Source organism: Bombus terrestris, chromosome 4 (genome assembly GCF_910591885.1).
Source record: "Bombus terrestris chromosome 4, iyBomTerr1.2, whole genome shotgun sequence".
Classification (NCBI taxonomy): domain Eukaryota; kingdom Metazoa; phylum Arthropoda; class Insecta; order Hymenoptera; family Apidae; genus Bombus; species Bombus terrestris.
In genome coordinates this window covers 14,632,666-14,655,306 of record NC_063272.1, presented here as the reverse complement: position 1 = coordinate 14,655,306, position 22,641 = coordinate 14,632,666, and the positions used below count along the sequence as shown (strand labels likewise).

The following is a 22,641-nucleotide window of genomic DNA, read 5'->3' as shown; positions in this document are numbered from 1 at the left end:
AAACACGATTGTTAATTCATCAAAATTCTCAACGGAGATCGAGGAATCGAGATGGAAAGGCGGGCGAATATATAGGCTTAAACCGAAGGGGATTTTAAAATTGAAGGTCTCGTAGGATGGCAGGACATACGTACGATTCTTCGGTTCGATCTTCAGCCTCGCATCGGGAGAATGTGTTTTTTTCCGCGCCCTGAAACACGTCACATGAATAAAAAATATCCTTCAAAGTTGCCAACCCCAGCGTCTGGATGGCCGAAACCCCTTAGTCCGACCAATCCGAAGAAAACGTGAAACCCTGAATACAGGGAATGCTGGAAGTTAAAGGAAAAGAAGGGAGAAAAAGGCCCATACGTTATCGCTATCCCCTGGTATCCTAATTTTTTTATCACGAGTCGTTTCACTGTGAAATTTCACGCGTTTTTTGCATGGTGATCTTTTCCCTTTCGTCCAACAAATTTCTTCTTATTCACGTTTATAAATTCAGAACGAAAGATGTTAAAACATTCCTCGGAAGACAAACTGAAACAGTTTCACTTTTTATCGCTCATTGTCAGATATATTATTAGCGTTTCCCAATTTCTCGAAGAAAATGACTCGTTTCCATAAGTTAGGATCGTGCCTGTGAAATAGTCGTAAATTCCGAAGTAAATTTTGAACGATAATTTTCCCATTCGCCTTCTCTATTCATTTCAAGTTTTCGATTTACTACTTTTGATCATCACCATGTCGCTAATGGAGTCATCTTTGTAACGTTACTATCAAGAAGCAAATCTGAAAATTCGTCGAGGTCTCGTGTCCAGGATACACGCGTCGATACTTTCTTCTCGCGAAATCTACCCCTAATATATTGCATCGAGTTTACAGAGAGATGGAGTCGCGTTACTTGGTGCAAGGGCGCTTCTTCAGTTAGGTAGAAGGAAGAGGAAGGTTGGACAGGAAGGTTACGGCTCATAAACCATTCTCCGGTCACTGAAATCGTCCCGAACTTGAGCACCCATGTCTACGTGTGGGTGCGCATGTCGATTCTTCCGGTCGTGCACGCGTGATCCATGCGATTCACCACGCGGATCCACCGCTTTCGAGGAACTTGTTTACTCACCAATGTGCACTTTTACAGCGATAGAATATCGATTTCGCGAAAATCCGGCTGTGAGTCCTTCATCGCGGAAGGAATCACCGATTCATCGTGGACGTTGGAAGTTTCGTTCCAGGATTAAAGCGAGGTCCTATACACTTTGAACTTCCTGTAGAAACTTACTTACTGTTCTAGCTTTTCGTTTGCGAGAATTTTTCTGTCGTCATACTAGTGTAATCGAACAATTTTCTGCAAAAAGGACTCATAAGACGAAACCGTGTCGGAAGTTTTAATTCTCATCTTCTAATATTACCTACGTTTGAAAGAACTTGGTACTTTCTACATTTGCAAGGTAGATAACGTTTCATAAAATATAATTCGATCATTTGATTAGGGAATATACTTGACATCTAAACAGGTATATGTAGACTTTTTGTTTTTTAGAAAACTGTTCCATTTTTATGAAGGAATATATTTGGATGAACATTTAATACGTGGAAATCGTAAGTTGAGAACCGTCACACGTGTGTAATATGAAGATAAGATGTCCCCCATGTTCCCATGTGTCATGGCCCTCTATCAAGGATTATGTTGCCATCTACGATGCCGCACCCCCCTCTCACCCCTGAACGAAAACATCGCGACGAACTTCCCTGGTCAGCCGGAATCCCTTAACCTTTTGCACTTTCATGCGCGGACCTTCGCGTTCTTTTTTTCTTTTCTCTTTCGGTCAACGAATATTTTCAAACTCAAAGTTACTCGTTGTGGTTACGGATAATTTAGTTTCTGAATTTGAGGACGGAATTTCCAGACTGAACTTTCACGAGGCACGATCGCCATGGAGGACTTGAAAATATATCGTATTCGAGACGACTTAAAGCCGGTGGGCTAGAGGTAGGAGAGAAACCACGGACGAGGAAAACGACACCCTCATGATTTTTTAACGCCGAACGCTTTCACGGCCGTATGGCGAGAGCTTGCGCCCCGGTTTCCTGTTATTTTTCAGGGGTGACTCGAGCACTTTTTTTTTATGAATCCACCAGGAATATTCCTCTTCCCCTACATGGCTATCACCAGCCATTACTTTTTCAACAGTGGTACTCTGTTCTCGCTGTATCTCTTACACTGCAGATTGCAAACAAAGTAATCCATCGGAAAAGAAGAAAAAAGAAAAGTAAAATAAAGAGCTATATAGGAAATAAAATTTGTTGGTCCATCTGTTCTTGCAAAAACTACGTGTGACTTTTTTTTGTTTTATAATATATATTTATAATATAAAATCGCGATCATATGTACACCTTTCTTTAATATTGTAAATTTGTGTTTACCTTCGAGGGTTGTTTCGTTTCATTCGTAATCGCGACGTTTGTTTCGATTTCTTTCTTTTCTCCTTTATCCACGAAAAGTATCCTTATTTTTCTCTTTCTGCGGGAATAGTCAGCATCCCAAATGGCCCGTGCCAGGCGTGTCGGTCTAATGAATGTGCTGCATAGCGAGGGTGCGTTTGATTCATTTCGCCGAGGGGGTTGCCCGTCAGGCCGCATTCGCCACGCGTTTCAAGAGTCTTTTTTTCTGTGCTCCCACTCGCGAAAATCCACCCCGGAAGACTTTACACGGGCGTCATAAGCCGGTGCACTTAATTTAAAGATCATCGGCCGACGAAAAGTCGTCGGGACCTAGAGGCTGTACCCACTACCCCCATTGCGTTTCCTTCTTTCAGTTTTTTGTTCTTCTTTCTCCCAGGCCCATGGATTTCCGCAGCGGTGAGCTTTACAGTCTGTGCATTCCGCTTTACAGTTCATTTCACTTTTCCTCCTGCTGGCCACCCGGTTTTTCCACCCCTGTTTCCTCCACGTCTCCTCGGGAGGCTCCTTTAACTTTTATTGTTCACCTCGATTCACCCTATTGGAATCACACGTATGCTTGCAATCTTTGACTTAGTCTTTCGCTTATCGAATCTGTATTTTCTGAATGTTTGAAGCATGTTATGATTTCTGATACGAGAATCGAAACACCCAGTACCGTATAATTAACCAGCCGAAGAAAAGTTTCGCCTTTGATGTTCTACGAAAGGAATCATTTGTTTCTTCGAGTAGAGATATTGATAAATATGTCTAAGAATTATGTCCAAGTTTGCATAAAAATGATCCAAGAAGAAATACGTTTAATCTTATAAAAGGGGCTAAAAATGATTGACTCAGCGTTCGCATACGAAAAATACCGAACAATCGATAGACTGGACAGCAGAATAAAAGATTATGCCACAAAATATCAATTTTCCTAAAATCTTAAAATCTAATCAATCGTCGAAAATAATTATTCGAATATTTACAATGAATATGTAATTCTTGGAGCGTCCGGATCGTAAGAATCCCGTGCACCTGATTAATGCCTGAACGTCACCGGTCATCGAGATCGCGTCCGATCGATAGGTCGGTGAGTTTCGCGGCGGATTCGACTGTCGTTGACGCAGTCTCCTCTCCAGAGGAGAAAGGAGAGGCAGCGAACGTAGGCATGTGGCAAATTGCCGGTGCTGCCAGTTCGAATGGGCCTTTCTCTTTCTCTCTTGCTTTCGGTTCGCGTCTGCGAGCGGAGGTGGAGAGGCGCCTCGAAAGAGAGGTGGAGCAAGAAAAGGAAGGACGAGCCGTCTGGAGGAAGAGGGCAGTTGGAAACGGCGGCCGCGCAGCGGAAGGAGGAGGACCGCAGGACGAGGTGGAAGGAAGGCGGCGGGTAATCTGTGATTCAAAGAGAGCGATCCATCTTGCGACATGCCAGCATTCAATCGTCGGCATTTGTTTGTGAAATCAGTCCCGAAGGACTCATCCCGTGGACTTTGTCTCGCCTCTGCGATCTTCTTTCTCCCCGTTTTGTACGTTCGTGAAAATTGGCCGCGATCTTCCCGTGAAAAGCGGATGAACGTGGTGTTGGATCTCATGGTTGAAATAAAAGTAAATAATTCCAGCAATCGAATGAAATTACTAATGGATGTGATTGCCTTACAAAACACGAAAATGGAAGCAAATTGGTTGATTTTATTGTTCGTGGAATTCGACGATTAGTAGACTGTGCATATTTATGCATTTATGGACAATTCAAATATGCAAAAAAATATACAAAACCTTCGAAGACAAGCCCTCGTTATATTATTCAGAGAGTGAATGTTGTGCTGATAAAAATGACTTTTGCCAGCTGATAAAAATGACAATTGTCTCTAATGCGTATTGTCTATAGAATGTTAAAATCGTACAATTTCTTTTGATATTCAGAGATGATACAAAACCACTGACGATCGATGACGTCACCGATCTTTCTTGATGCAAAGGAAACGGATAAGTAGGAGGAACGCATGATCGAAGCCAAGCAGGGCTAATCAGTCCATATATATTTATTCAGGGACACGAATCCGCCCTCGTGTTCCTTCGTTCAGGCCAAACGAATGCAAAGAGCAGAAATGGGACGGAGGCGCAGCGTGGCTTAGCATTCGGAAAAACCGGAATAGATTCGTGCCTCTGATCCGTGCCAGATCCCATAAAATGACCCCAAGCTCGATCGAATGGCCTTCGTCCGAGGCGCGGGAAAAGAAACGAGAAAGACAGAACCGACCCCTAGGAAATTATTGCTCTCCTTATACATTCGTCCATCGAATTGGGGCCACCACGAATAAACTAGTGCCTTTTTCGACTCACTATGGGGAAAAGGAGAAAGAAAAAAAAAAAAGATGGGGAAACTGTCGAGTGAATAGGCTGATTTCACGGTGAATGTTCTTTACATTTTCATGGAATCCTGAAACTTTTTACTGCTTATACAATATAATTTTCAGCTACTTAAGTAGTTTAGCGAGATGATATCGCCCCTTTTTTGACAATATGTGGCAGATTAGAAAAATTTACAATTGACGTAAAAGAAGTGCATAAATAGAAAAACGACAAATCAATCTTTGAGAATAAAAGAGATATTTAGCTCACTTCTTTACTGAACAAGAGAAAATTTGCATATTTAGATTTTACCATAAAATTTTAATCGAGGAAATGTTGTTTAAAGATTGCAGATTTTATTATAAAATTTTTCGCACAATCGATACTAAACATCTACATTATTATACCGAATAACTATAGCTATATCATCGCTGAGATCAACATATACGAAGTCACTTCTTTTCATCCTGAGAGACAGGTGTGTCTTCGTCATTGTGTTCTTGTTGCGAGATATAATGGTAGTCGAGAAATCTGTAAGCCTGTGTAAGCTGCGCGCAGGAATTGACGAAGTGGCACGCAAACAGCAACATATTCCGTGGCTGCACTTTCAGGGCGAACCTCATGAACATTATAGAGTACAGAGCCAACGCTAAAAATCAATCGGACGAGTTAAAAACGAATGAAGGACGAACACGAGAAAGAGAAAAAAAAGGGAAGAGAAGGATCGTTTTGAAAATGTCCCATGAACTTTTCGTGGAAAAGATGACTAAATTTTCACGTCTTTCAGCACGATCTTCCATGCTCAATGGTAGTCTCCGTCCAAACCACGTGTTCCATGGAGGCTCATTAAGAAATAAACGGTGATTCGCTGCGTTCGAGCGGCAATTATTTTATGGAGCCGTTTCTCTGGCCCTCGACGCCCCTCGCCCCCGCGTTGTCCCCGTTCCCAGTCCACCGTCTTGGTCGTGGTCGTGGTCTTCGCGATACGTGATTATTATGAGCGGCGAAATTCGAATTCCCCGAAAGGTCCAACGACGAAGCGCGGCCGCGGCGGACTCACCCAAAGTCATTTTGCCGCTAATGATTCTCGGATGCTTTTGCGTGTCGGATATGGCCGCTATGGGTATCATCCAGTTGAACACCGGTCCCCAGAAGTGTGTGCTTGAAGACATGAAAAGAAAGACATATGCGAAAATAACCAGTAGTAGTTTATCTTCCATAAATTATTTCGTTTCGTGATATAAACAGCGGCGAGGAGCTGTGCGTGGCTAACTGTATCAGGAGAATGGTGAAAACGATATAATATGTCGTTTTCTTATCCTCGTTGATCGTAAAACGAAAAGGAGAAGAGTGGGAAAATATAAAGAAAATGGGATATGTATGAGGAAATTCGAGGATCCAAGATTACATAAGCGCGACCGGAACGATTTTTTCAGGGGGATGCCTGACGGTAATAAAGATTTTACGAGACTAGTTCTTCTATCGTTCTCTTTGTCCTACATTTTTGTCTCCTCCGTTATCTCTTTCGACGCCAATGCAAACATCGTATTCGCATGACGATATCGTGGGATTAAGTTCCTCTTGCGCTCGTTGAGAGCGGCTCGATCACGACGATTACCTCATGAAATAACTCCTCGTCTGCTTGCTGAGCAACCCTTTCGATTGTTTTCCCATTTTTGGGATGCTAGTGTGAAAGTATCTCGAACTTAGCGAAGACCTTTCGAAAAAATGTAACCTTCGATCTTAACAACGTGACATAAACGCGTCGAAAGGGATCGATCATTGCTTTTTGATCGAACGATGGGTTCAAAATTTGCATTGCATACTTCGTTCCGTTGAAAAGGCGTGAAAGCGAGGAGAAATCGAATCGATCAATCGCTGTAATCAGTCGATAGAAGCTACGAAACAATTAATTCCGCGTCAACATTGCATTTCAAGATTCTCTCTTGAAAACCGATCCATCCATCACTTTCACCGATCTCTCACCCTCGACCAATTGATTTGCATAACAGTTTACACGCATAATTTACCATCCCTCGTCGGGTGTTCCTCTCTTCTATTTTTTTTTCACGAAACTCTTGAGCCACGACATCCACCCCTCTCATAATAAATGCACAGGTTATTATTTCGCGCGTATAATATTGATGGCGCTATGAATGTTGCATGGAGGGGTGCAAGGCGTTCGGAGCGTACCTAGTTCATCTGGGGGTGGAAACCAGTACGCTTACGGGGAGATATTTCGGCGCACATGCGCTGAACATGGGGATGGTATTATTGATCTGGGAAGGGGGCGGACTATACGTTTCTCGAGTTCCAGTGGTGTGTCATAGCCATTCTGGTTCCTTAGTCCACGGAGACGCCAAGAAGAAGAATCTCTGTGATTCGTATTAAAAAGTATATTTTACAAGATTTAAGAATTTTTAATAATAAACAATCATACAGAATAAAACAATAATTTTATTCTGATTAAGTGTCGCTCGATTTCAAGAATTTCTTATCAGGAGGTCGTCAGAAATTTATCCTCGAGTCGAATTTTATCGTTTAAGCGGTTGATACGAATGTGTAACTTTGACAATTCTATTTTGTAAGACTCGATGAAGATAGAGAATCGTTTTGGAGGCGTGATCTACGAGGTTTCTTTTGGAAATAGTAAGAAAAATTTGGCTTTTATGGGAAATGCCCCGAAAGCGCCAAAAATAGACGCACCTGCGCTCACTGTTCCCTACTGCATATGCATTCCCGCATGTGCCACTCGCACGGGTATTTCCCCTTGGAGCAAATCCTTATCCCCGTAAGTCCCCCAGGCCACCATCCCAGCCACTCAAGAGTATTGCCGCTATTTTCCGTCTCGCGTATTATGGCCGGTGTATTTCGCGATTCCACGGTCGCATCGTTTACATGCGCCTCTCCCTTCACGTGACGCCTCGATATTTATTTTATCTACCATCCTACGCTTCGATCTATCGTCTGATTTTAATCACGAAACACGATATTCGTTATTCGTGGTTTATTTTTTGATATATTAAGGAATTATATTTTCAATATTATTACGAAAATTTTTAATACTTTAATATTTCTTTTCTTATGTAGAATTATACTCTCTTGAGAGAGAAATGCCTAACTTTCATATTATATAATTTTTGTATATTCTTTACGTGCATTTAGAAAGGCTGCTTTTCCTTTTTTATTTATCACGATGAGCGTATCTCGCGCAAATTGCTTGGTATCGACGAGAAAACGATACAATCGCCGTGCCGCGTCGGTACGTACAGTATTTCATTTGTATTCGGACGGAGGAAATGGCACGGACTTTGATGTTTCTTGCTGACGCGTCCCGAAAAGCTTTTCTGTACCTCCCTTCGTTCTCCTTCGGAGACTGATCTGAATGCGTCCAACGTATTTGCCAACCTCCCCTCAGTCCTCCTTTTCTCCAGAATACTCGCCGACAGCCACAGTCACCCCTTGACACACGTTTCCTCTCCCTTTCGCGGATAAAAAGTCGCGGTGTGCGACTTCGAATAAACTCAGCCAACCCTCGGCAATACTTATTGTAACCGAAAGAATATAGAAGAACAACTTCGATATAACGTAATATTTACTTCGGAATAGAGTATCTTTTAAATTCTACGTCTCTGCTGTTACTTCAATTCAAATTGTTCTTTCATCAAACGTAAATGTCGGTTGTATATGCCACGATATGTTTAACGCTTAGTTGATAAATAACGATTTCTAATCTTTCATACTTCTTCATCTTCCATACTTGTAAATCTCAGTCGAGTGAAACCTAAATCATCTACCAGAAACATTTGGACAATAAATTAAATTCTCTCGCACCAAATGCTGCAGAAAACATACCTTCAAATCTCGTAAATTTCACATATTAATACACATATGCAAGCATCTGTATGCAAATAATTTTTTGATCAAACCTTCGAATGTAAGAAGATTACAATCTCCAGAATAATTTTTCGTATTTCATCCATCTTCAGATTACTTTGCAGATATTAGGTTAATAAATTATAATCCTCCATCAAACTAACACGTAACGTAATTTCATCAAATTATTAATTAAAAAATATAATCGAAAATATAATCCTATTATAATAATCGAATAATCGGATTGAAAAACCTTCGAATTTTTAAATATCGGAAAAATCGATACACAAACACGTTCTTCGACGTGTTCCAGCGTTTCCACTTTGATCTCTGTTCACGAAAGATCACCGACCGCAGTCCTCTCCGCTTCGCATCTCATCGTGCGACCGATGCAAATCAGTCAGCACCCGGCGGAGGCATTGTGGCCTGTACCGCTCGACCGTTTCTCTTCCTCCTTATTTATGCACTCGTTCACGGAGTAATTGTTTCCCTCGGAGAGGATAGTCTCGTCTTGATGCGCCGCCGAACGAGTACAGGCATCCATGTTGAGGCCCACGGATCCGCGCGTGTCACGGCGCGGAAGCTCCTGTCTCACCTCTTTCCCTTCGTTTCGTCGCACGTCAACTTCTTTGGCCCTTCTGTCTTTTCCCGCGCGGAATCCAGAGCGGATTCCACCGGTGGAGTTTTAATTGCCCGTTTCGGTTCAATTCAATCGACGCGACGACGCTCGCCCTCGCGAGACGAGATCAATCGTGGCCCCGGAATTTTAGATGGGAAAGAAGATGCTTGGATAATTGCCGGGATATGAAGACTTGTTCGCGCTTTTTGCAGCTTTTCGATTGGGATAATTCGCCTCAATTGGCTGTGTAACGCGTAAGTCGCGGATTTTTATGCAATTTAGCTGAATCGTAAATACGCAGAAATGCATAGAATGCGTTTGAGAATATTCAGAAAAGAATACGAAGAGTAAACGATAAAGAACAACATTTGTAGATATTTACAATCCTTTTCTTTTTGCAACATAACGTTCGATTTTCGAAAGTTTCACCGTAACAGATTGTTTGAATCGTAAATAGAGTGCCAAGTGTTAATTGCCTATAAGCAATTGTATAATTATTTAATATTCGTATCTTACGGTTAATTGGTCATCTATCCTTAAAATAGGTATTATAATACTTTGACGAGGTTTAAAGTCGTTAAAAAATAAAAGCAGCTTATTAGAAAAGAGTTTTCTAAATAGCACAAGAAGAAAACGAAAAGGGGCGAAATTGTGTAAAAATTCCTAGTCTAAAGCTTAATAAATGAGTAGACATAACATAACAAACCGTTTCATCCAATACAAATGACGAACCAGCCGTAGAATAGAATTTTCATCGTGGTTATATCACGATTTCTACGGCTTTTATTCCGTTTATAATTATTGAACGATTATTTTTAATCGTCCTAAAATAACATACAGTTTCTCTCTCTGTTTCTTTGCGGCCTTTTGGAATTACGTAAATTGAGGACGCAGCGTCTCATCGTATGTAATCAAGATTGATTTAGATCGTACTTTGTAATTACGAATCGGACTGGCCGCCACAGAAACCGGGAGCGTCCATCGTGTCTCCTCTTGCGCGCGGGTGCTCGCCGCTTCTTGTCCTTTTCGTCTCCTCTCTACATCGATTGTAACCCAACTTCTCCCTCCTTTTGTACTCTGACAATGCTTTTAATTACCTGTTCTGCAGTCCAACCGAGCCGATCCAGCCGCGGTTCAGATCGTTTCGCTGATTGGTGTCCGCTCGATGAGACTTTATTACGAGCCGTAATTACCCTGATAAAATATTCCCGCGTTGCGCGGTACATAATTGTACCTAATTGCCCTGATCCAGGATAATTAGCGCGTTAATTAATGAACTACCGATGGATCGTACGCAAACAATACGGTACTTCGTGTACGAGCAATAGAAAGGTTTCCACGAAAGGTGTCTTTTCAGAGGGCGGACATTAATTTCTCCCCTTGAAGGGAGAAAAGGGAGATGTTCGTCTCGATATTTTAAGTCGACTGTAAAGAGAGTTGACGTTATTACAAGCGTTTCTTGGCACTAGTCGGACTCGTATATCAATATCGCTTACAGTCAGGAAAATTTAGTTTTATAATTTTTCACGGATGTACTTTTGTTCCTATCTTGCTCGAAGCGAATCAAGTGTACATCTAGACGATATTGTTACAAATTTTAAAGTTTTTCAAAGTTTCAATGTTTGCAAGTATACGCAACTTTTTATCAAAGCCTACCTCCACAAGTAATAAAATAATATACAAATATTCGAAATTATAAATTTTGTCAGTATCTTTTGCCTGAACTTCTCCGTATCGTTAATCCATCATCGTCATTCACACCTTTCAATCAGAAATCTCTAATTTGATGCATGAATGCAACGTGAACGTAATTTTCTCATTGAAAAAAATTCAGCGATGCAAAACGAGAGCACGTGATTCGATCTCGGTTGAATCGACGGCACGTGTAATCTCCGAAAAGTGCAATGGAAAGAAGGAGAGTTATGAGAGGGCCGGCCGTGAATACGGGGCCATTATTCCACGCGATAAAGCAATTCCTCTGCACTCACGAAATTATGTTTCTGCTATTTAGCATCGGTCAGACGCCGTCGCGACGAGGGTTCCGGTGAAACTCTCGCGATGGCACGTCGAAAGGGCACGCACGCGAATAGAGGAGGCGATCGAGGAACGAAACGGAAATAGAAGTGTCGATAAGATCGTTTCTTGGTTCGCATGGGGCGATTCGTTACCGTCACCGATCGATCACTGGTCGCTTTTCAAAAATTGGCTTTAATCCGATTCCAAATTGACTCGCCCATTCATTCCAAGTTGTTGGACTGTTTCTTTTACATTTCGTTACACCGATCTTTCGAAACTTTTTAAATTACATTTTGAACTTCCCCTCTCGTTTATCGGCGCGAAAATTCGAAACGGATTTATTTTACTAAAATCGTGTAAGAGATAATCGAAGTAGGATATATCCGAAAGTGTTTGCAGACGAAAATGATCTTGAAATTCCTAAAATATAATTTTAAATATATGCATAAAAGACCTGGAGGAATGATAATTTTAGTTATGACGATACGCGAACGATTATGCAAATCAGCGGGTTGAAATTTTTCAAACATTTTCTGCAAATTCATACGAGCGTTTGTTTCATGCTTTTTGTTTATCATCCTCGATATTTATTAACATCGAGTATAGAGAGGAAAGTCATGGTTTCTTTTCCCATCGACCAGCCCGCTTTCCATCTTCCTCCTTCATCCTCCTTTAGAAGTAATCACAATATGTATGAGAGGTGAGAAGACAGAAATCCGTCGGGATGTGAGTGAGCTTCACCTAGCACTCAGTTTTCTCATCGGAATTGCAAGCAGTCACCGTTTCTACCATGGTCCGTGTACATATATTATTCCACTCTCACAAAATATAATTCTACGCATAAATTGCACCAGAGTGAAGCATGTATTTTCCTAATTCGAAGATGACTATTGAAATATTCATAAATAATTTCTCAAGTCGATCTCTCATTTAACTTCAGAAATGCTAAAAAAATATTTCATACATTTGAAATATATAATTATACACACGAATATACTGAAAACACAGAAAACTAACTTAATTTTCACGTTTCTTACAAAATATGTAATATAACGATAGTTGAGTATTGATTGCATTTTCGAGGGATCGGATCATTGGAAATTATTATTTTCTATTAAGCTCCGCTTCAATAACTATGGAGTCCGGTTTAAGGGGTGGTCTAGGTTGTTTTCCTTAGCTTTGTTGAATTATTATACGATTCATGTTTCGAATTGACTCACAAAATACAAAAGCGGAAGGAGAGGAATGTTATTGTACGCCGGCGGGGCCATCAATGGTGGAAACAGCAGGACTGATATACCTTCTGAGGTAAAACCTTGTATTTTTACAGGATTACGTCTGACTTTTACGTCCGCGCGGATGAATATTGGACGAAAGCGTATCGCGAATAGACTCGCGTTGCTTTCCGTTTTCATATCGTGTGCTTCGATGCTTAACTATCCGCAGTGAATCTTGATGAATCCCTTTATCTCTTAGGAAAAGATATCCGTGAAATAAATTATCGATAATGGTAAACACTGAAAATTTTTAATAATTGTGTTGCGATAAGGAAAATAGTACCTATATATTATCTTTGGAATCCATATCTGTGAAATAAATTATCGATGATAGTAAACATGGAAAAGTTTTAATAATCATATTGCGATAGAAAAATATGGTTAATCAATCTAGAATAATATGTATTATCTTCGTAATCCAGATATCTATTGTATAAATTTTTAACACTGTGAATTAAACGCTATAAATTTTTAATTGTTCATTCTAACGATATTAAAAACGATCATTAAACAATTTCGAATAACATAAACTGTCTTTGACAAATCGATCTCGATAAATCGAGAAAGATAGAGATCAAAATGATTAAGACAGTAAGGTGGCCAATTTGGCAGGATTATACGAAACTTTGGAACGGGGAGTTTCATGGTGAATTCTGTCCGGCCACTTTTGTCCAAAATGTCACTGTTTGAGAATCCAATATTGTCAGGGCGAAAGGGCAGCATTGAGTGGAAAAGAGGGTAATTTGACTCCGGAATTTCTTCAGCTCACCGTGGAACATCGCCACCCACTTTTCTCCCTCCTCTTCTTCCTCTGTTCGCCTTTGTGTCTCTATGCCATAAGGATAATGAGGATTCTTGAACTGGTAAAACGAGACTGAACGATCCTATTTCGACGATTACGCTAAAACGTTGATTATATTTCACCATGATAAGATCGATTCCTTTCGATGAAACAAGAAACCGAAGCCTGCTTTACCGCAATCATGCGAGAGATTGGTTCCCGTTTACATTCTCTGCAAATTCAAATACGAATCACTCTAGAAACTAACAAGTCTTAGAACAATTCCACATCTTTGAATCCTGTCAGTTCGTGAATTTCCTTCTCTGAAATTATAAGATAGAATTTTGTATTTTCGAAGCAAGATGTACCTTCGCCAAAAGGAGAACGAAAGGTACTTCATCGTATAATTCTTCGAAGAACTAACATGTTTGACTATCGTATTCTGACAATCTGTCTGAATCTAACGAAGCCAAGAAGGAAACTTACGGGAAACAAGGAATCTCTTTTCCACGGCGATTTCTCAAGTCCCGTGCAATCACAGAAATTAAAGAATCCACGATGGACCGTCATCAGCCGATCTCTGCTCGCGATAGCCTTGATTTGATACAAAAGATCCTTCGAGCAACGAAATCCCCTTCTTTTTTTCAGCTGGAGGGTGCACGCGGTTGCGTTTAAGGCAAGGGACATCGCCATCCCTTTCGTCGGAGGGTCGACGAGGACCTCGACAAATATTTAGTTAGTCTTTGATGGGCTTCGAAGGAAGTACAAGCGGAGGATACTCCGTCGCTGCTTTTCGGATGAGGACAGCTTGGCCTGTAACGCACCGCTTGGTTACGGGGATGGAAAAGCGCAGAGAAAGTCCTGGGGAATGTCGGGCATTTTTATTGGTTCCAGCTCGGTCTGCGAAATTCGGGTCGAGCCGATCGACTCGATGGCAAACGAATCTGATCTCGCGTCTACCTGTTTGTGTCTCTTTGTCCGGTAAAATCAGCTCGATTCGTTAATTTCGAGGATTGATGACCTGTTTCTTTGTGCATCTTCTTGCGAAAGAGGAATTGTACTTTTAAATCGAGGTCCTTGTGTATTTATGTTTATCGCTTTACATACTAACCGTAGATAGATATTGGTAGTTTATTACACTATATATTGCGAATTTTTGGAAAGACGCCCATTCCTTCTCTCATTGACTTGACTTTTTCGTAGTTTGCTACCTTGGTTAGCTCGACTCTAATTATGCATCATACATAATGTATCTCTCGTTTCTTTGCATTTGTATTTAACTTCGCTATAACAAAAAGTTGTATTTCTCGTATAGTAGATGCTGTTATCAATATTCTCAAATTTTATTACCATAAATGTTTGATACTCGCGTATCTTTAAGTTTGCTAGTTGATTAATTTAACATACCAGTGTTGTTCTTGCAAACGAATTACAATTGAAAATTATTTCTCTACCAAAGGATAGTAATACTGTAGTAAGAAAAAAAAAATCGAACTTCGTACAATTTACTCAGGGACGTTACTTTGTTCCATCGCGTTAAAAATTTTCATTCCACGAAAGTCACCGAAAATCAGCCGAACTCTTCCTCCCACGAGCGGATCTCGTCTACCGTTCTGGGGGTTCGTCTCCGGCTCGTTGGCTCGATTTTCTTCGGAATTCCATGAAGACCGCCATTGATTGATTCCTTGTTAATTAAAGGCCCCGTAGGAACGTGTGCTGGTAGCTGTCGCGCGAGGAGCGGTGGGGAATACGGGGAATCGATCGTCGAACAAGAAACTACCGCGATCAACGGAATAAGAGGAGAGCTCCTCCTTGCCTTTCATCTTTCTCCTCTGCACCACTTCTAGCCATCGTTGACGAGCGGATGTTCTGCATAAGTCGCGTACAGCATGAATATTCATAGGTTACGGTCGAGGCGGAGCAAAGAAAACGATCGATCCGGAGTGGAATCCGTGGGGAAGAAATCGGATCGCGAACTTTCAGTTTCTTCTCGAGGCTGTCGACGTCCCGTTCGTCCTGGTCGCACGACGATCGACGCAAGCTGGATCGAGACAGATTTTAATAGCTGTCGAGAATTTCACGTACGCCTCGCGCTCGATAATCACGACGCAAATGCGATCGAGAAATCCCGGCCTTGGATCGATCCTTAATGAGTACGCTTTGGATTCTTGGCACGCCTTGAGATGATTCTCTCCATCGTCCTCGAGTGTTACGTTTTCGTTGCTGTTAATTTATTTTTATTGGATCATGGTGGTTGGACAGTGTAGAATCGATTGGATTTTGTTTCTGAATCTTCCATTTTTCATTACGCGAGATACATGCTCCGTTTTTAGGTTCCTTCGTGAAAAAAAAAAAATTGTAAAAGTCTCTTGAATTCGAGTAATTCGACTAATAAACGAGGCTTGACCAATAATTTTAATGAATTGGTGACTGACATACTACTTAGTTGCAGAGTTCTATTGCACAACAATCAATCGGCTCGTAAACCTGTTACCATCACGTAAGAAAATTTATTACGATTTGTAACATTCTCCCTATAATATTAGTTCACTTGTGCAAGAGATTCACATAGGTAGGCATTTTTCGATTTCATACTATTGCTTTTCACAGTGGAAGATCTGTTATAAAATTCTTGGAAATGAAATTTCTTACTTCAACAACGTATGTATAATACGACATCAGAGAACGTTACCTTTAACGTTCACAATAATTAGGCCCATACGAAGCTTCGTCTTCGAATGGACGAGTTTCATAGGATTCTAAATTAGAAGAGAGGATAAATAAACGTACGAAAAGGGAAACGATGACAAGTGTAAAACTCCATTATCGAGGAATAGTTTGCGATCGACGAGTTAGATTAGCGTGTTTCGCGCGACGTAACTTCGTTATTATCGCCGGCATTTTTCCTGCCAGCTTACATAAACGGAGTTCTTTCGCTCGTTGAACATCGGTAATTAATGGAGAGCACGGTGACGAACCGTTCATGCGGATGAATAATTCACCGATCGATTCTGTACCAGTACAACACTTGGTACGGCGTCATTGTTCCTCTGTTCCGTCGATTCCCACGTTACGTAAAATACAGTGAATTTAATGATGAGAAAGGAGATAAATCCCGCGCTGAAAAATTTGCTACTCTCCCCTCTCTCCTTCTTTCCTTGCCCCGCGTCTCACTCGTTCTCCTTGTAGCCGTGGTTAGAACGCCGATCGAGCCGAACAATCGTTCGCCGGCGAACTGCGCGTTGCGATCGATGGAATTCGTTCTACGTTTATTCGGTAATTAAACAAAAAAATTGCTCGTTCGAATCGAACTACCTTTACAGGCGTCCGCGAATATCGGCCGGTTCGATTTTATTTCTTTTATGGTTTCTGTTAGGTAATGAGTTGCAGAACATTGGAGAACTCGAAGAATGGTGGTAACTCGTATGTTATTGATAGGCAAAATAGAAGATAAGATAGAAAAGATATTATGGACATTTTGGCAGTATAAATTATAAAACAACTGACGATAAATTTATAGTGATAAGTTGTTTAAAACTAGTAGAATCGTTCGATTAGGCTTAAGAAAGCGATATATTGCTATCGTAGAAACGGTGATTAGATAGTCTTAGAGTTACGTATTTGATGTTTATAGAAGATTACGCTGTCTCTGATTTGACTTTACAACTTTAATTGCTTTTCCTTGAATCTCAACAAGCTAATACCTCGACAAATATCGAATATTCGTTATTACTTTATTCGCTAAAATTCTATGACAAACAATTATCATTCTTCTCACGGCCGCCAAATTTGAATGTTAATCTCCTCATTCGTCAGCGAAACGATGGACGCATATAACACGTCGGGATTCCATCGATCGTACGAGGAGAAATGCGAGTGTCCGCCGTTCTCTGGTTCGTCTTCTTAACGAGCGAGCCGATGCGACCGCGAATTGGCTAAAAACCATATTACCGCCGCGCCGGTGATAATAATTCCACGAAGGGGAACAATGACGAGGCTCACGTTCTCGACGTTGCACGAGATTTAATCGTCGCGCGTGGATATGAAATCTAATGTGCCTTCTAACTATCGTTCGTTGGAAATCACGACTTGTATATTAATCGCGAACTAACGCGCGTCGTGACTATGTTTTGAAATGGCGCGCATCGGAAGAAAGAGAGAAAGATAGGAGACAAAGGGAGAATAGAGGGGAAAAAAGGTAGAAGATCGAGGAAAAAAGGAAGAAACCAGAGCGATTTTCTTCGCTGGCCATTACGAAGAAGCGAGGCTGTTGGGGCTCGTATTTAATCGTAGAGACGTTTCACCGTGAACCGGTCACGCTAATACGTTCCGAGAACCGGCATCGACCGGGAGCAAATTTTCGCACTTTTTACGGATACGCGCGGATACGTTTTTCACCGCGCGACACGATATGAATGACAACAGTCTGGGAACCGGGATGCGGTTTTTGAGGAAATCGAAATCGACTTCCTGCCTCTCGAATGGTGGTATCTTCAGCGTTGATCATTTGAGATTCGTAAGAAAATATTGGAAGTAAATATATATCTACGTGATATATGTTATTTGGTACTGGTATTAAGAAAGAAAGGATCTAAGAAAAGAAGAAATTACAAAACTTTCGAAAGAACAATTTAAAAAAGGAATTAAGACTCGTTTATGAAATAAGAAGCTGCGTCAATAAAAGACTATAGGAGATTTTTCTAGAGAATTGCATTTTTCTTAGCTCTTTCCCCGAGCATCTTGAAAAGCGTAAGTTGCGTCGAGACGCGCAACGTATCGCTTTTCCTCTCGCAAAGCTCCTAATGAGAGGTCCCCGTTCCTCTTTCTCCTCCCATTCTTCCTGCTTCCTTCATCCTTCGATTTCTCCCTGGCTGGAAGCAGTCCCTTTGTGCGGACTTCTTCCTCGCTCGGTCGTTCCTCCGTTCGTCGAGAGTTTGTGGAAGTGCTCGGGATTCGCGACAGAGGGTCCGTTAATGAGCAAATATAGGGTGTCCATTAAGTCGCCGACAATCGTCGCTTCGCGATTCGTTTGCTGGAAGCAGTTCAGCAGACTGTCGTCTGCTATTAAACACGTTCTTCCATCTCTTAGACAAATTTCCCCTCTTGAAAATACCCTCAAACAGTCTTTGCCTCCTGTAAATCAATCAGAAAACCGTTTCGTCCATTACGATTCCTTTCTTCCTCTTCTTGAAGCGTCTTAAAAACGTTAGAAGCGCCAATGGACGATTTTCTGAAATTGTACTCGCGACAAAGGCGCGTCCGTAGCTTCGTGACACGAAACGATCCGGATGAGAACGATCCGTGCAGAAAAGACGTCTATCGGTGTCCTTGGCTACCGGTGTTCGTCCTACCAAAGGGAGAGACCGTGTGAAATTTTTTAGTGGCCGGTGTGAGGTCTTTTTTAAAAGGTAGAAAGCAGCTCTTTGACTTTCTATCCGGCGCGGATTCGATCGGACACGATTCGAGGCGCATTCAATTCGCTAACGAGCGGCCGTGATTAGCCGTCCACTGTCCAAGGGTTGTGGATATCCTGGCCCTCGTTCACCCTCTCATTACCCAGTGAGCCCCGGTAATTTCACGGAACAGTCGGTCTAAATTAGCCCAGGCAGTTTATACGCTGGGACGTTCAAGGCATTTCTAGCGAACCTGAAAAGCAGTCAGCGTACGTGTGTGCTCGTCTCGGTTCTGCCTTCAAATTTCTTCCATCGTTCTGTGAATCGCCCATAGAGAAGCGATTCTCCAGGCCACGTGGTGGACCAACCGTCCTTTCTTTTTTCAATAGAGGTACTGTGCACGTTGGACAATTGGTTCGCCTCCCAGACTGCTGTCTTCATAGGGTTCAATTAGAACAACGTCTAACCGCGAATCTATTTGTTATTTGATTATTTTTGTTACTTGATTCACGATTGTCCCGATTGATCGTTCCGCGATTCCTTTCGTATTTCCAATCGACGCATTCCAAATCGATCTCTAATTAAAAAACGATCCCACGAATCGACATATTCAAATTCTAATAGCTTTTGATTCTAGACTACTCATTTTTATTTTTAAACCAATATCTATCATTTTTTAACGATTATTTGAACTAAGATAATGATTTTACAGTTTCTTCGAACAATATTTTCAATACTGACCTGTAACGATAACACGAAATTACTTCGCATGATGTACACGATGCTTTCCCGGCTAAATAATCTCAATCGTTCGCGAAGTCTCGTCAAATGACGTCCACCAAAGCTTCTACGTGTCCCCTAAAAGTCAAGTTCGAAAAACGCGTGTCACAGAATTAGTATAGAACGCAGAACTCGAGAAAGCTCGCGACGAGCGGAGAAGAGAAGGCAGAACGAGTGAACAGAATAGGGAGGAGAGGAAAGTGTCCAGTAGATTGTTTCTGATAGATAATAAAGAGGGCATTTCTCCAAGGGATTGTAGCGCGACGGTAACAGCGCTACCGGGCCGTGTCTGTTCGTTGACAGATATTATAAGTAATTTTGCGGAGGATAGAGAAGGACGAAGAAGTACCTGCTGCTTCTTGGCTGTTACGATCGTCCAACGTGACACAACGGGACACAACGTATATAACTCCTCTCCTCGTCTATGCTTCGACGTGCTCGCCTTTTTATTTCTTCACCTGGTTCGCCCCTATAAAAACGAACAACTTACGGAATTGTCGCCGATGTGTCCGCCGCGGTGGAACGTGCGAATGACACGGCGATAAACGCTCTGGACACTGATATTTTCATTACCTTTTGAATCGTTGCTAATGGAACTTGTATCGAGTTCGTATCTTTTGCACTGCAACATGTTCTGTTTCTCGAATTATTTCGATAATCACGGCAGTAGTTAACTGAATAGTTTAGTAAACGTTCAATAGCTTACTTTCATAACAGATTAATAGCTTTGGTCGTTTACTGAGATAGTTATTCGATGAAAGCGAGGGATCTCGAGGAATGGAGGATCAAGTTGCTGATCTTGTTGCGTCGTTATTGAATTTCAGGGTATTTAGTAGAGAATAGAAATTGGAATAAAAACTGCACCGGTGCTAATCGATGAGAAAGGAAAAAACTCAGATTGATTTTAACGGATTTTGATTTGGAGGGGGAAAGGAAAAATTCGATTTTGAAGGGTTCTTTCCGTGAGAAGGGGTCATCCTTCCGGCCATTACGATCCAGCCGATCGTACATCTCTTTCGGCGTTTCTTCTAGAATCCATAATGGCTTGCCGCAAACAATACAAAAATTATGTTCACGAGAGTTTGCTGCAAGTTTCGCAATTTTTCCCCACGGTGTTCGCCGTTTATTCAGCACGCATGATGATCTTTACACTGTAACACGGTTATACGAAGGACTAAGACCGGGCTACATGTAACAACTTTCCCGATTTAAGGATGATATACGGAGCGCACACCCCCTATCTTTTCTTTCGTAGCAAGAAGTAGAAGGAATCTCGCGTCGTTCGTGGAATTGTTTGGCAAATTTTGCATCGATTCTATGGAAAATTCACAACCAGATGAATCGTTATTGCTGTTCGAAGTAATAAAGCGTCCGATGAAATTTTCTCCAGGCATGGTTTTCTGGAATATCGTTTCGTTATGGTAGACAATTATTCGAATCAGATCGAATTCAATCGTAAAGGGTATTTTTAAAATTAAACTTGACACTTACACGGCAGATGTTAAGTATTAATCGTAACGTAGTTTCTTTAGTATCAAAGTATGTTTCATATGATTGCCGGATTGGACATATAACCAATACCCAAAATAGCGTCAAATTTCAGCCTCGATAAATATACCGTTAATTACTTTCCTTATTTTTCTTGAAAGAATGGTCGCACGATTTCGTATTGCTTAATAATCCGGACAGGCTATTAGGCCTATCTCGCGAGCACAGATGTACAGAAGGAACGTCGAGGGGTGGTCCCGTCATAAAGACCACCGACAACCCCGGGAGTAACTTGGAGTTCGAACGATCTCGCGCCGTCGAACGAGGAGATTTCTTTTAATTAAACTGCCCCCACCCTACGTGCCCGTTCCTCTTTCTTTCCCTCTGGCCGGTTTCCACCGAAAACGGGACTCCCAGGACATAATAGCCGACAGGCACGCGTTATCAGCGTTCGCCAGCAGTCCAATCCCCGTCAGTTAGCTACTTCTGCCTCCCTTTCGTCGCTGATCCGTTCCTGGCTTTTGCTAAAACTTGATGCGTTCCGATGTCAATGTTTTATTGGCCGAAGGGGGATATAAAGCGTGTAATGTTATTTTCCGAAAATTGAAAATAAGGGAAAGTATAATCTTGGCAACGTCCAATAACGACTTAGGATTTTTATATGCTTTATACGCATTATTTTCCGTTGCATATTAAAAATTACTATACTATTTATCGCAGGCGTTTATGCATTTCACGACGATATAGGCGAGCCTGTAGATCAATTGTGAAATATTCGCAGCAGCGCTTGAACTCTAGTAGTAGCGATTAATGATGCAACGATACCAATTGAGGATTAATTATTACTCGTCTATTCCAAAAATATAACGAAATTGATTAATTATTATTCAAGAATACCGATTCGAATCCTAATAATTTCTTCCTCTATTTCACCGGTTTCGTATTCCAAGATCGAGATAAGCCGTTTTAATTACTCGCATGGAAATTACGGATAATGAAAACGTCATGTATTGAGCGTTCTGTGAAAAAAGCGCGGGTATAAAGAGGATTTTAATTAGAGATCGGCCGAATCACGCGAAGGGGAGGCACGTGAAAAGTACGTTAAATGAAATTTGCATAATGCCGCCACGGAACAGGTGAAAATGCCGGGGGCCGACGCGTAACGAGTTAATTCGTTGATAGCCTCTTCACGCTCAGAGGGACCGGCCACGCTTCACGTGCTTCACTGGCTTTATAAAGCGGGCTTGTATCGCGCCTCATTAAGCAAATGGGCTTTAAAGTGGCCGATAAAAATCACCCTTGCGCGACGTTTACCCCTGACCGTAACGCCGATTAGCATAAAGGGTTAGTTCGCTCGTCTCCCGTCTCTCCTTTTATGAATTACAATGCGTTTTTCACGGCCGATGCGTCGAGTAACAGGTAGATAGTTGATACCGGGACGTGACGTAATGATACGTCAGCTGTTTGCACGCGTACCCTTTCTAGGGGTTGAAGGACGTTCCGGGAGAAGTATCACGCGATATTTGTTAATGGAAAACTTTTATCGTTTAGTTAGGGTCGTTAAATTACACTAAATTACATCCTATCATTTAATATATATAGTCTTCGTTTTTAGATTAATACAAATATTTTTCCTGTACA

The 22,641-nt window shown here is 41.5% G+C and overlaps 1 protein-coding gene and 1 long non-coding RNA gene across 8 annotated transcripts in view; one reads left to right on the top strand and one right to left on the bottom strand.

Annotated features, from left to right (window-relative positions):
- LOC125384953 overlaps positions 1–22,641 on the top strand; it is a 69,574-nt gene that overhangs the window by 7,787 nt on the left and 39,146 nt on the right. The window lies entirely within an intron of this gene.
- On the bottom strand, positions 3,689–6,556 carry LOC100650922 (mitochondrial pyruvate carrier 1-like). The gene is made up of 3 exons (XM_003395185.3): positions 6,389–6,556; positions 5,831–5,931; positions 3,689–5,419 (listed from the first exon to the last, which is right to left on the bottom strand). The coding sequence occupies exons 1-3, from the start codon at positions 6,442–6,444 to the stop codon at positions 5,223–5,225; spliced, it is 354 nt and encodes a 117-aa protein (XP_003395233.2). The 5' UTR covers positions 6,445–6,556; the 3' UTR covers positions 3,689–5,222.

Coding starts and splice junctions, on each gene's coding strand:
- LOC100650922 (XM_003395185.3), bottom strand. CDS start 6,444: ATGGGAAAACAATCGAAAGGGTTGCTCAGCAAGCAGACGAGGAGTTAT. Junction 5,932..6,388: donor ACGAGGAGTTATTTCATGAG/GTAATCGTCGTG, acceptor CATGTCTTCAAG/CACACACTTCTGGGGACCGG. Junction 5,420..5,830: donor TAGCGGCAAAATGACTTTGG/GTGAGTCCGCCG, acceptor ATTGATTTTTAG/CGTTGGCTCTGTACTCTATA.